Source organism: Chaetura pelagica, unplaced genomic scaffold (assembly GCF_000747805.2).
Source record: "Chaetura pelagica isolate M959 unplaced genomic scaffold, ChaPel_1.0 scaffold90, whole genome shotgun sequence".
In the NCBI taxonomy this organism is placed as follows: Eukaryota; Metazoa; Chordata; class Aves; order Apodiformes; family Apodidae; genus Chaetura; species Chaetura pelagica.
In genome coordinates, this window is record NW_009953496.1 from 3399312 (window position 1) to 3414645 (window position 15334).

A 15334-nucleotide genomic window follows, 5' to 3' on the forward strand; every position below is an offset into this window, starting at 1 on the left:
TTGTGTAGGTGTAACATAACTGCATGTTATTTGGAGGATGGGAGAGGTTCTCATCTCTGCATTATGCATTTGCTTTGTGTAGCACCATATGGTATCAGAGAAGCTACTCGCAAAACAGGTTCACAAAAGGAAACAGTTAAGTCAGCTGAAAAAAGGTAGGTGATCTGTCTTCCCTGTTGTCAAATGTAAATGTCTTAATGGAAACCCAGTCACAGTTTTAGATCCTTTATTGTTTCTTGATTGTCTATCTAGTAATAATAATTGAAGGAGAAAACCTCTTTATGTTCTGTTCACAAAACTAGTATATCGCTTCCTGAAATCCTTGGTTTTGTTCTCCTTATCATTTGCATGTGTTCAGATTTCAAATCCTGTTTCTCATTTCTGGGAGCCACTGTTACCTTGTTTTCTATTCTCAGAAAGTTGTCTCAGAAAGTGTCTGCAAACTGCACGATCAGTCTAAAATGGGATATCTCTATTTTGCCTTAACCTCCTCTCTTGGGTTTTCACTGCTCCTTTCTCTTCAGCCACATATGGCTTCTCCACTGCCTGGCCTTCATTGTCTCCTGCTTTTTATTCTAAATTGCCCTTAAGAAAGATGATCCACAAAAGAACTATTCCCAGCGTGCTTATGATTCTTCCACAAGTACTGAAGATGATGGTCTAAACAGCCAATAAGGGAATTTGGAAAGTCGTATTTCTCATAATAGAAGCTGTACTCCTGGATTGTCCTGGATAGTTATGCAGATCTCAGCACTATTTTGTGGTTTGAGGGTTTTTTGTTTTAATTTGTTTTGTTGGGTTTTGTTTTGTTGTTTGTTGTTTTGGTTTTTTTTAATTAAAAATGTACCTGTTTTATCTGTGCTTTTATGTTTACACTTGTAAATTTTTTGTCTAGCACAGAAAATCACATCTTCGTTTCATCCAGTTACCATCTAAGTGACATCTTTTTTGACCTATTGAAGTTTGCGGCGGAATATCTGGTGATGGGAGGAAGATTAGTTTACTGGCTACCAATTTACAGGCCTGAGTATGTATTCATGATTTTTGGTATGTAGTAAGTCAGAACAGATGCTGTGTTCTCACTGTGCTTTCTTTGGGGCATGGTGCAGCTGGAACTCCTGTAGCACTGGCACTTAAGAGTAATGCTCACACTTTGTATTTTAAAACTTCAGATGAGGGGAAGCAGATTTTAAAAGAAGAGTTTTGGGTTGAGATAATTGCTGACTGTTACCGAAAAGAAAAGATCTTTCATGTGTCCTAGCAAGTGCGTGTCCAATGAGTTGAGGTTTAAACTTAGACTTTCAAGATGTAGATAAATTTCTAAGGTAGCAGTAGCAAGGCTCTTACTGATATGTGTTTCTACCAGAGTGGTTGCTAGAGATCCATGACAGGGTCCTGTAAGAGAACTTTCTTGACTCTTTTGTGTTTGGCACTACTAATTTAGGTTTCCTCTGAGAAATCAAAAGTCAAGTGACCAAGAGGTGGCAGTGAGGGACAGGAAGTGTAGGGGAGCAGTGGTCTGAAGGACAAGAGAGGCCAGCAGAGACTGAGACTGCAGGATGCTGTCTGCTCAGTACTTCAGCCTGGGTTTAAAACTGGGTTTAAAAGGAAAGACGTATTTGCATACCTTACTTCACCATCTATAAGAGTAGGTTTGAAAGGATTTTTTTGTTTGTTTGTATTCAAAACCATTTCATAGTAGATTGGGGAGTTGATGTATGGTAATTGGTTCTAAGTATCTTGTGCTCTGAAGGTAGCTTCTACATTGTCATATGTTTCTATGTGCAGTCAAACTGTACTGATATATAAAGTGGTGGTTGTTTCTGGATAGATTTTGACAATCCTCATTTATTTATCACATGCTCTTTTGATAATTTGAAAATCAAAAGGAACCATTTTTGTTACATACTTCTGAAACAGAAGTGTGAACTTAGTAGCTTGCATATTTATTTATTTTTTTGTGACAGAGTTGGTATCTTAGGCATTTTTTCTTGTAAGACTATTTGCAAGCAAAAGAATGAATATCATTAAAAGTATTATAGCTACTTGTTCAAAATACCTGTTTATACACTCTTGACTCTGACAGACCATGTGTGGTTGTGAACTCTTAGATTTCCATGTCAATAAACTGCTTGAAATTACTGAGTTTATTCTGTTTCTCAAGATAACCACCACTTTTTATATGCTTGTTGAACATTGGTAAGGGCCTGTTTCCTTGGTGGAGCAGTATTAGGTAACTATGAACTGCACGTTCTGGTTCTAGTTCAGTTGTTGTTTTGGGGACATCAGTGCTCTCAAGCTCTACTTGGGTTTCCTTTTAAAAAGTAAATTTTTACATACTCCTGAGAATTGATTTTACAAAATGAAGGTTGAAGTACTGAAGTCACTATATTAGCACAGAAGATCAGCATGGTGACTTTATTTTCAGCTGTAATGATGTACACAGGAAGAAACATTAAGCAAGTATGTGGGGGGAAGATAAGATACTGTCTAGTAATACTTTGTCCTATAAAATATCCCTTGGAAGCACCTGCCATCAGGTCCATTTATTCCTTGAAATTCTTGTATATTTCATTAAATTAAAAACAATACTATATTAAAATGGGTGTCTGTTAAACCACTGCTACTGTATTTCTTATTTGATAATGTTCTGAAAGATTTTTACCTGAAAGAATGTAGTAATATATGCATTAATGCTAACAGACAAGGCTTCTTAACAGAGTGATAATCATCTGTCCTTCTGCAAGATAGCATCTTGCAGAAAGTTTACTCTTTCAATCTGACATTGAAATCATTGTTGAGTCTGAATTCTTCTAATTCCTTTGCAGTCAGGCTTTTATGTGGTTATGAAGAGAAACTTCTAAGATGTTGTGGCAGAGTGCCTACCTTTTAAGAGAGAGAGAGGCAGTTTGGTGGTACCTGATGCATCAAAAGTCTTGTGTAATAGAAAAACCAATTGAGAATTGTTTTCATTCTCCTTTGTCAAAAGCATGCTCTGATGTTGCCTAGCAAAAGTGTTTAGTTGGTTTCACATATGAGAAGTGACTGAAATATTGTTTTACAATCTGAAAGTTTTGAAACAAGGCAAAGAGGCAGTACTGCTTGAGTTGTTTGTTTGTTTGGGTTTTTTCTATTTACAGATCTGTATTTGGTATTGTCAAGATTTCCATTAGCACCTAGATGGTGCTAACCCAACTAAGGAGTTGGGTTGAATTTGACCTCTCTCCCAGAACAATGCATTTATGTCATGAAGTGCATTCAGAAAATCCTCTTCTTTACAGGAAAAACACAAAGCTCTTTCTTTGTTTAAATTCAACCGATAGGTGTGGAGATTGCTTAGTTCTGCTTTTTAATGTCTGGCTTCTGGTGAGGGTTGGTCGACCTCTGGTCAGGCTTGGTCAACTGCCAAGCATTGGGGAATAATGTTAGCAACCATTCTATATGAAATCATAGTCACTGACAATGCCATATACCATTTTCTGTATTATGTTGTAGTAACTGTTACAGGAAAACTTATTACAAAAACTAAGATCAAATGTCTGATCTGTATTTCAGTATATAGGAAGGATGCTTGATCTTATATTTATGTTATTAGCTAGGTCACTACTACTTGCTCCTCTGATCCAATGCAAAGCTTTTAAATCCTTAAGTTCCTCTTTCAGCATTGATAGAAATAGAAGGATTGAAAGCAACCTAGAGAAAACTCTTTTTATAGAAAAGAGTATGCTTATAAGATGGGGACGTTTGAAACACTCCTAACTGTCTATAGACAGGATTAAATTGCAAGCCAGTGTTGCTACCATCTGATGTGAAAAAATAATGGATTTTTTTTCCTTCCCCATAGAAAAAGTAATTACAGTGCAATAAATTTGTAACACCGAATCCTGAAGTCCAGCAATGTCACTGTCAGCTGGTGTAATACAAGTTGAAATTGAAGTGTAATGGTCTGCTTTTAGGGAGCCAGAGCCTAAGTCTCTTGTTCCTGCAACTTATGTATGTTGACTGCAGAATACATCTTTCAAATCATAGCTTCTGATTGGACAAGTTATTGCTCCTAATTGGCTGAGGTACTTTCTACTTGAAATGATACAAGCAGGCCTATTTGCATGCATTAACACTGTGTAAATACATACAGAAAACATGTGTTTGGCTCTCTCTACTGTGAGGCTTTAACTTATTCTACATATTTGAAGTCTGGAATATATGATGTAAAAACTCTGAAGCACCAATATCCTTTTTTCCATTATCAGATTGAAACGCATAGCAACTTTCTAGTATAAGCCACTTTGTGAAGGATCTGTGGGAATTTTGTTTCAGATGCAGGTGTACCGGTTCATGAGCTTACTGCTCTATGAATGTTTATTCCTTCCAGATATACAGAAGAGATCATTCCCCGCCACCCCTGCCTGAAACTTATTAGCAACTGTGAGCAGATGCTTTCCAGCCACACATCAAGGCGCCTGATAACCATGGAAAAAGTGAAAGAATTCAAGGTAAGCTTGAATACTTGATTATATTGTGTGAAATAGTAGCTATTGCATTCATGAAAAGTTTGTGCTGTTGAGCATTTGACCTTTATTTCTATGACACTTGAATTTTTAATGCTGAGAATTAGAGCTTTTGTAAAATTACTACACATTTTAAAAAATAAATTATATAGTGATTTAAGGGACCATTCTCGTTTTTGTCTTTTCCTTTTTATCCTCAGTTTTTGATAAACTTTTCTTCCTGAGCAAGCTGCTTAATAGTGCGAAAGAGATCTTTGAACTTATAGTTACTTGGGAAAGTTGCATATGGTTTTCTTGGACAACTGAATTCTGTGAATCCCATCCACAGAAATACTTAGATGCCTAAATGCCCATTGATTCCAAAGTGTAATTTGGTGCCCAAGTAAATGCTAAATGCCTTTGTGGGTCTGACAGTACAAGTCTAATGTATTCAATCCTGTTACTTCATTTTTAGAATGGTACCTTTTTAGCTTTTGAAAGTAATATGTAGCTGTGACAGAACTACAGTGAAGCACACTGGATGTTGTTTTTTGTTTTGAAACACACGTAAGTGCCTCTTCTGAGGCACTGAGACCAGGGAGGGTTGCATTCAAGTCTCCTTTCTTTTCTTGCTGCTTCTTTCTTATACTGTTAGAAGGCATGCTAAAAGAAGGTGAAGCAAATTCTTAGCAAAAACACATGCAAAGCATGGTGGGCAAGTGTTTTTAGTACATTCCTTGTCAGTTGGAAGAGCTATTTTAAATGACAGGAGATACAGTCAGACTGCTGTGTCCACCTGGTGCTTGCACTAATAACACAGCAGGGTTTCAGTACTGGTTTCATAATGCTAATGATGATGGAGACTCTCAAGCAACACCTGAATTTAAAAAAAACAAGTGTATGTGGAGTTCAGAGCCAGAGCTGTCGACTTCACCAGAGTGAACCAAGAGGGTAAATTATTAAAATTTTTAATATGTGTGCCTCAGAGTGTTCATGGAGGTTTTCTGCAGGAGTTTTATGATTGCTGCTGTGGGATCATAGAATTGTAGAATGGTTTGGTTGGGAAGGGAACTTAAAGATCATTAGTTCCAACTCCCCTTCCATGGGTAGGGACATCTTCCTCTAGACCAGGTCACTCAAAGACTCATCTAGCCTCAGGGAGGGGGCATCCACGGTGTCTCTGGGCAATCTATAGCAGTGTCTCACCACCCTCACAGTGAACAGTTTCTTCCTAGTATCTAACCTAAATCTACCAAATCTACCCTCTTTCTGTTTGAAAACATTACCCCACTACAAGCCCTTGTAAAAAGTCCCTTCCCATCTTTCCTGTGGGCCCCCTTCAAATACTGGAAGGCTGCTAAGAGGCCCCCCCCGGTCCCTCTGGATCTGAGCAAACCTAACTCAGCCTGTCTTCACGGAAGGGATGCTCCAGCCTTCTGATCATCTTTGTGGCCCTCCTGAGGACTTGCTCCAACAGGTCCATGTCTTTCTTATAGTGGGGGACCTCAGAGCTGGATGCAGTGCTCCAGGTAGAATATAATGGGAGCTGAGTAGAGGGACAGAACCACCTCCCTTGACCTGCTGGCCATACTTTTGTTGCAGCCCAGGACATGGTTGGCTTTCTGGGCTGCAAGTGCACATTGCCAGCTCATGTTGAGCTTTTCATCATCCAACACCCTAAGTCCTTCTCCTCAGGGCTGCTCTCAGGAAAACCTCTTGGGTGACTCAAGTCCACTGTGAGGACCAGGGCTTGTGAGTGTAAGGCTACTCCTGTCTGTCTATAATGAGCCTCATCTTCTCAGTCTTCTGGGTTGGTTGGCCTGTAGCAGACCCCCACTGTAATGTCCCCTGTCCTTGTCCTCCCTTAAATCCTGACCAGTAAGCTTTCTTTCAGCTCCTCATCCATCCCCAGGCAGACCTCCTTGCACTCCAGCTGGTCATTGACATAGAGGGTGACTTCCCCTCCTTGCCTCCCCTGCTTGTCCTTCCTAAAAAGCCTGTATCCTTTCAATCCAATGCTCCAGTCATAGAAATCATCCCACCATGTCTCCATTATGCCAATAAAATCATAGCCCTGCAGGCATATATATGTCTTGTAAGTCCTCTTGTTGATTATAACATGTTCTAATTTAAAAAAATGTATCCACCCTTCTGCAAATGGGTATAGTTTGTTATTCTTGTTTTGTGCGCCACTTGATCTTCAGTACATGCTTTGACAGGTCCATGTCTGGAAATGTTTAGCTCTGAACACCTGAGTCTAGCTGGCAGGCTTACTGCTTAGATAAAACTCAGCAGTTGCTTACACTCAGGACTCCACATGTCTTTTAGGTAGTGTAAAGATACCAGAACCCATGTACTGTTTCTGAAGTTGGTACAAAACTCGTCCAAATAACAAAATACACCTTGACTCCTTAGTTAGTGCCTACTTGGTTTAGGGTCTTACTGTTTGGTGTCTAAACTATCTAAGATTTCCCCACCCCAGTGTTCCTTACCTGGGATGTGTTTTTTACTGTCTTAATATCTTTATCAACTTTTGAATTGTATACTTCTGACTCATCATATAGGATCATAACATTTAATAGTTGGAGCTGTGGCTGTTTTTCCCAAATAAGAGTAAATTTTTATGAATATACAAGCACTTAGGTTTACAAACAGTTACTGCTTGCTTTACTAAATGAGTTTGTGAAAGGCACTCATTAAAACATGTAAAATGCCTTTTAATTTAGCTTAGTGTAGTGTACTCACAAGTGACTTAGAAATTTTACAAATCATGTAGTGTTGTTGTGCAGTCCTTTGGTTTCCCCAGTGTTTGCTACCAATAATAAATTTCAGATTTCATAGCAAATTTTATTTCACTTAACTCAAGATAAATTCAATCAGATACTGAATGTGAAATTGGTCGTGCAATCTGGTTGTTCTTGTAATATAAAGGAGACCAAAGTGAATGTAAAAAGTGTCTAGTTTAAGTATTGATCTATGATAATCATAAGCATGAAGATCATAAATGTTGGATTAAAAAACATCACAAAACCTGGTGTATAGCTCACAGTCGTGTAAGCATCCAGTTTGTTCTATTTTACGATGAAATTGTTCAGTAAGAAATCTTTTCAGTTTCCACACGGTGTTGATGTGAATAAACTTTTCCAGCATGTGTACAATATGAGCAGAAGAGTTGTTTGCTTTGTAACATTGAAGGCCTTTTTTGGACACCCATGATGATCATTAGTAAATCCCCTCCTCTGCTATCTTAAATTATAGTGATAATAATAGAAGTGAATAATGGGAGTTGTTGTAGAGGACAACTAGCAGTAAACAGCTAGCAATTTCTAGGCTTCTAAAACTCTGCAGGCAGAAGTATTAGAGAACTAAAGAATTAGAGGAGTGAAGACAAGGGGTGTGGAATGGGAGAGGAACAAAGCAGAAGTGAGGTGAGAGCTTACTAGCCTAGTGTATTATTTTTTCTGTGGATATTCATGTCCCTTCTTGTATTAAATGAATATGAATCTCCCCAGTAACTCTCTAAACCTGAAATAAAACTGCCTAATTTATGTTACAGCAGGCAGGACTGTGTGTGAGTCTACCCTCATTGAACTGTGAAGATTTGAGGTTCTTTAAGCAGTAAAACTGTAAGTTTAGCTCTCCAAAGACTGTAGGCATTCATATGTAAGTACTGAAATACATTGGTAGTGGGAGAATAAGAGGCTGTTGGCTCAGTAGATTAGTGTGGTAATGTCTGTCAGCTGTGATCTAGTAGGAGTCCAGTTTTCTGTTGTAGGTCAGTGGAGGTTGTTGCATTAAAGGGCAAAGCAGCTTGGCAGAAAATAAATCCCTTTGTGTTCTGGCTTGTCCTCAGATACCAGAGGGGCCAGGGGCAGCTAGGCTTAGATTCTGAGTAATGTCCAATTAGATGTTACTTTGGCAGGAAGTAAACACCCTTGTGCTCTAGCTTACCCTTAGATGTTGGAGGAGCTGGGAGCAGCTGACCTTAGATCCTGATGCATGCCTAATTTGGTATTAACATTCCGGTTGTGTCAATACCTGTACTGGATTCTAACAACTCTGGATGCAGCACTAATACTGCACTGGCTACCTGGTGACCTGTGAATTGTCATGGCCACACTCAGGGATTTGGTCATGTTCAAGAACTATTCTGGCCAGGTTAATTAACAGTGTAATTTATCGAAGCAAGATGCACAAATTCTTTTAGATTGCTGGTGATAAATTCACTGTCTGCAAAGCACGTGCAAATTGATTACTACAGCAGGATTACACACACGTGGGGTAATAAGGCAACTCTATAGAGATTCCTGAGTTTCCCGGGGATGCACTTGGGATAGCCGAGTGTTCAGATCTTACCCAAAGGCATCCGTATGAGGGGGAAAGAGAGGCTCAGCCTGTCGACTGATTCCAGTGGTCAGGGGAATGGGGTTGTCCCTTCGATGGTGTCTTCCCTAGCATTCATACCCTCTCAGACCATTTTATACTATTTCATCTTACTTGAGTGACTCTAGTCATACAGACCTTTATTATGATTGGTGCAAAATTCTCAGGATGTAGACAAGAGAACATTCAGAGCACAAACGCAGTGAGGGGTGGTTGCACCTTTGGAGGCAGGTAACATTTGAGACGGAGGTGTGTTTTGGTGTTATAATGATATTATAATGAACAAAGTTGACCTAAAGGACAGTATTTTGTCAAAAGGTAACATGTTGTTAGCCCAGGGTATCAAACGTGCAGCCAATTTGTTCCACAGTACCTTTGAATCCCATTGTTGCCACAGAGCCTGGCCATGGTGTCTCCATTCCGCTCCACCCTCCATGCAATTTCTCTTAGAGTCAGCACACCAAGTTCCCCTGATGTTGCCAACATCTAGGGTAGCTTAGGGAATCATCATGGTACAAAGTCATTGCACATTAACTGCATTCCACCTTTCTTCAATGCTGTGTCTTTCCTTGAAATGTGAACATAAGTTTAATTTCTAAGTCACCTCCAGCAATTCTTCCACAGAGGTTTAAACCAATTCTTCCAGCCTGAATCAAATGAAAAATGTGCCTTCCATTGTGCCAGTTTGTTTTTCAAAGCCTTAAGAAATACAGTTGCATAAGACTGAAAGTTCTCAACCTGCATCACCTTTATCTGAATTCTCATAGTTATTTTTTATTTAAATGTCAACTAACTGGTGAGTAGTTAATCAGTAGGAAAACTGGAGTACAAAAACTTGCAGCATAATTACTACAAGGGTTCTTGGGAATCTCTATCTGGTGATCAGCTATTCTCAGAAGGGGTGGGCTTACTAAATGTGTTTAGCTGTAGGGTTGTGTGGTGTTCCCTTTCTTTACAATAGCATATCTAGCCTTTTTTTTTTTTTTTTTCTGAGGCTTGTTGATTTCCTTACGCTGAATTATTTCAGCTTTTGCCAAGTAACATTTCTTTCCTCTGCTGGCTGTCTTATAGAAATGTATGGTACTTATTTGGCTGGTAAGTGCTACCAAGTTCTGAAGTTTCTAATCAGTACTTCCCCAAAAATATTGGAGGAGAGATCAGTAATTGATAAGGGCTAAGAGAGAGACATAGAAATTATGTATCAGAAAACTTGACTGAAGGGTAAACTCTTGAGTGATTACAGCTCATGAAAGGACTCTGGAGCATCGGGCATACAGATCCACCATGATGAATGACCCCAGGATTTCCACATCACACAGTCACTCTAGAGTCACTATTGGTGTAGAATAGTTTGTAGTGTGTGTTCCTGGATATGAGGCTGTTGTCCCTGATTTGGAAAGTGCTCAGAGTTGTTTATAGCTGTATAACATTAGTACAAGTGGTTTGTATAGCTCCTGTCCAACACCAGATGTAGAGTGGTAAGAAGCTGTGATAAGGCTAGGAAGTTTTTTTAAACAAAACCTGAATGTGGGTAATTACCCTGAGGCTGAACTGAGGCATGCTAGATGAATTAAAAAACTTTAGAATATCACTTAATATTTGCTGAGATTTAAAGAAAGACAAAGCTTTCTTGTTATCATTAAGCTCCCTCCTCTTTCTTCTACCTCTTTCATTATTTGTGGAGATCTGTAACACGTTTTTTGGTGTTGTCTTTAGAACAAGTAAGTATTGAGTTGAAAATTCAAATTAGCTAAAGGCAGTTTGGTTGCGTGCACTTTGACAAGAGCTTTGATGGTTTTCAGTTCTTTCAGAAGTTATTATAAAATGTTGCAGAGCAAAAGTTGTGTGTGGTAACTGTTGTTTGCAATTAGTCTTCTGTTTTGAGAATAATTTAAATTGTTCAAAGTGAGAACCAAGGATGATGATAAAGAATAACCAGGGATTAATGAATCTGATGTTTACAAATAAAAGCAGTCTTTGCCTTCTTGGTACTTTTTGCATGACCTCCCTAAAGGACACATTACTTCCCTGATATATCCCTGGTAGCCATTTGCCATTTTTACATTTTTCCTAAACCTCATCCCACAGTTTTTGTTAACCCTTAATAAACAGGTTAATTCATAAACTGAACGTTGGTCTCAGTAGCAATTTTTGGGCGTAGTGGGGGTGTATTCTAACTATCAGTCTAAAATATGGTCCCACAGTGTCTGTTCCTCTATGAGAGACGAACGACACGTGTGAGCCCTCAGTCTTATGCAAAAAGCCCTCCACATTGGGTCGGGGAGGGAAGCTGTGAAAGCATCCTGACAGCTCTTAGGCCCCCTGGCATCGGCTCGTGACGTCGGTAGTGCTGGCAGACTGGGGAAAGAACTGCCTTAGTGCAGTTACCGATCAGTCTTGAAAATTATTTCCTGAGAAGGCTCATCGTTTTGTGTTGAACAATCAACTATAAACTCCATGCCTTGAAAAATATGTAGTTATGAAAAAGGAAATAAGTGAGAAAAGCCAATCACCCCTGGATGCAGCTCTATATCACAAGCAGTACTCCTTGTTCCTCTTCAGAGGAGGAAAGGAGACTCCCTTAAGACATTGTGGTTCAACTCTGTTCCCCAGGTTTGAACTTTTGTTTTTTTTAAAGCAGGAGAGGAAGGAAAAAGCATCCATATTAACTGCCTTGGACAGTTAATTCAGTTGAAGGAGAATTGACACTGCCACTGACACCATTCATAAGCAATCTTCTCTTGCTAGAAAACATTACTGCTGAATGTTTAGGGTGCATATTCTACCAATTTATGCTACTCAGGGTAGAGCTTAACTGAGGATGTTTGACCATCTTCCTTACTGAAACAAACTGGTGCCTGATGCCCAGGCAAATTCTAGTGCAGATATTCACAGCAAATTGTTTCATGAAGATGATTTTTGACAACTTCTTCTCTCTTTGGAGTTAAATGCAGCCTATCCCTAGTGTTCAGATTGTACCCATTCAGTTCTCTATGTAGATTTAAAATACCTTGATTTAGAATGTGTTTGGAAATCATTAGTCTCTGAAATCCAATAATTCCTTTTACTTTGATCAGATCTCACATTACCCATAAAACCGTTTTGACTAGGACGTGTCAACAGTGAGTGGCACCTCCAGGTAGTTCAAGGTTTCTTATTTCCTTTTTCCTTTTTTAAGAAATTATTCCTGTTGTTTTATTTTTCTTTAAAGCAGTTATAATCTTTATTGAGCAGTCATGTCTGTACAGAGACAAGGTAGGCAATGGAAGCTCTTAAGCTGGAATTATTGTGATATGTGCCACGATCTTCATTTGAAAGCTCTTCAAAGAAATTGGTGCCTGGCTGCAGATCTTCTCTGATCTAGTGAACAGTTATTTGCTCGGCTTTTGATGAGGCCTAGATTTTCAAAATGGATTCAGCTGTGTTTGTTCTCTTCCATGTTATATTCTTTCTTTGCCCTAACCAGCTTGGGGGTAGAGGGAGGTAGTTCCTCTCTTCCTTCCTCCCTTCACCCTGAATCAGCATTTTGTTACTCAAGGAATCAAGATGAATGGTGTACAGATGCGACCTCTTAGAGGTTGTGGGGATTAATTTTTATGTTAAAATACTGTTGATACATACATCATTATCTTTCAGAGTCAAATATCTCATCCATTTCTCAAAACAAATAAATTATGTAGAATTATCATTAAAACACGTCCCAAAGGTATAAAAATACATTATATGTTTAGGTCAAAGAAGGATTACTGACCTGCAAATTCAGGAGAAGAGTAAGTGCTCGTTTCCTCAGAGTGATATTGTATAAGAGACCTGGAGAAGTGGGTGAAGGCTGGTTGTGAGAGGAGCACATCTTAAATCTTCCTTGTTTCCTGACTGCAAATAGTTGTTATTTTCCCAGACAAGTTAGAAGTGTGTTGATTATCAGCCTGAAAGTGGTCTTGGAGATGGCAGTCTGTGCTGTGCCTGCAGTGAGTTTACTGAAATAATTTTTTCTTGCTATTTTCCAACATTGCCATATTTAAATAGGATTAATTTGCTGCTGGTTGTGTACATGCTTTACATGTTAGATATCCACATGGCACTTAACATTTAGCCACTTAAGCTAAGCTGGTGTGATGCTGCTTGTATCTGCTAGGACAGCAGCTGAGAGCTACTTCGTAGGACAATCTCATGGTGCCCAGAAGAGGGCACTTGTACATGCACACAAGCATATTGTTGCATTTAAAAACCTTTTGTTTCACTATTTTAGAAAGAATGTTAGGATAGCCAAAGCAAGATGAGGTGTTGGTCTTGCTGAGTGAAAGCCTGGACAGGCTACAAAATAGCTGAATAGGGAGATTGTCCACTACAACTCAGTTCATCCTGGTATTGTATTGCTTTCATAATGTATGAAAATATTGAATCAAATCTACTTCCATGTTCCTACAACTTAAGCTAAAGCATTCAACAGTAACCTGATTTTCAAGTAAAAGCAAATAGCCCTGAACAGAAAGTTAAATAATGAACCAGTCCATATGTTGTTGCATTGCTGAAAATAATTACTGTAATAAGGATGTATTTGAGGAGAAACATTTAGTGGAACAGAGGTTTAGTTCTGTTGTATGCTTGTTTTTATTTTCTCTTTGCACAGTTCAGTTGTTTTGTGTGAGGTTGTTTATCAGTTTTGTCTTCCTATTGAGCATAATAAACTGACTGCAGCCGTAATGTTAAATGGTTTATAGAAGTTGCAATCAATTAATTTACTTTAGTATTCAGATTAAAGTTTGGTATATTGTTTATCTTAGAGTATTGATAACATTAGTTGATAAGTATCTTAATTATGTAAAGCTACAGTACACAGTAAATTAAACCTTTCTTTAAAAATAATGGGCCAGTTTTCTAGACTATGATCCTGATGTCAAGTATATATTATGGGTAGGGATTTACTGTGTGAACTTCAACTTTCAGAAGCAGGTGAATCCTGCACAAGAAAAAATCTTCTGATAGCACTGCAGTGTCTGTAGGAACCCACTTTACTTATTCATGTTCCTCTTTTTTTGGATCTGCCTTCCACAAACCTCTGAGTGATTGAAATCTCCAGAAGATATTTTTTCTGGAAACAAATATTTGTATTTTCCTGTTGTATAAAAGTCTGTGTGGCATAGTACCTCTGCTCTCCTGTATTTATGCAAGGGTTGGATTCTGGTGATGTTAGCAGAAGTATTTCCAGTGATGTAGCACTGTCAAAACTGTCATTATTTTGCTGTAGAGACAAGAAAAATGAAAATTTGAATGAGTACATAAAACAAAAAAAACCCAAAGCCAACAAAAAAACCCCTTGTATACCTACAGTTTGTGTTTGATCAATGTCAAATGAGACTCCATTGCATATGGATTTTCATTCCTATTAAATGTTAAGACTTTGCCTTAGGACACATGTTCTTGTTAATCCTTACAGAGATCTCAGCATTCTAAAATTTTTGTTTAATTCTTTAATAAATCTAATTACTTAAATGTTTGGCATGGAATTGTTTAAAACAACAACAGCTAAACAAACAAAAAAACCTCAGCACAACACCCCACCAACTTCACTCTTGCTTGTAATTGTCTGAAAAAGTGTGGAGGAAAACCAGTGGCAGTACATGCTGAACGTACTGCCATAAAACCTAACGCTTGCATTTTTATACCATGCAGGATCAAGATGCAGATTCCTACTTACTGGACGGCCAATACATGCCATACAGAGGACACAATTCATTCCGTGAGAAATATTTCAGTGGTGTGACAAAGCGGATTGCCAAGGAAGAAAAAGACAATCAGAAGTAAAATATAATATAAACAGATTAAAAAATGAGGAAAGAATGAAGATCATGTTTCCTTGTAAGGACATCTGGATATGAACATTCATTTGGATGCTTCAGAAAAATAAATACTGCTTTTAATTTTAAAACAAGAATAAACCCACAACACAGGTTGAGAGCAGTTCTTTTTAATTAGCTTTGTTTATAGTGAATTTTATTGTACAAGTTTTTTGAGTCTTATTTAATTTATATTTGTACTTTCAAGTACTAATGATGATTGACTGAAACCATTATTATTGTTCTTTCACCATTAGCGTTTACAAAAAAGTAGTAGTAGTATTTGGTTTCTTAAACTGTGAACATCTGGCTGTTTTAGAAACACGTGGTGGTGATCAAGGATTGCTTATTAAGAAGATAATTTTGGTTTCTTTTGTCTTTTTGTAAATGGTGTACAATAAAACAAAAGATTTTTGTGAGGGTTTTTTACATGTTGCGTGCAATAAGTGCTTGTATGAATTCTGTTTGCTCTGGTTGAAGCCAAGCAGTGTTTAAAACAAGCAAAAACCACAAAGAAACAAATGTGCACGCGCACATACACACCCCAAGTAAAGAAAAGCCTCTGTGACCTGACAAACTCTGGAGAGCCTATTAAACCCTGTGAAGCCTGTCCACATCTGAAGCTCA

General features: G+C 38.3%; 1 protein-coding gene across 1 annotated transcript in view; it reads left to right on the forward strand.

Annotated features, from left to right (window-relative positions):
* The window catches only part of TRMT11 (tRNA methyltransferase 11 homolog (S. cerevisiae)), a 29211-nt gene extending 14098 nt beyond the window's left edge, over positions 1 to 15113 (forward strand). The window contains exons 10-13 of the mRNA XM_009999212.1: positions 83 to 155; positions 896 to 1027; positions 4373 to 4493; positions 14544 to 15113. Of these exons, the coding sequence (XP_009997514.1) occupies positions 83 to 155; positions 896 to 1027; positions 4373 to 4493; positions 14544 to 14675 (458 nt within the window). The 3' untranslated portion in view covers positions 14676 to 15113. The remainder of the gene's footprint in view (positions 1 to 82; positions 156 to 895; positions 1028 to 4372; positions 4494 to 14543) is intronic.
* The last annotated feature ends 221 nt before the right edge of the window (positions 15114 to 15334 follow it).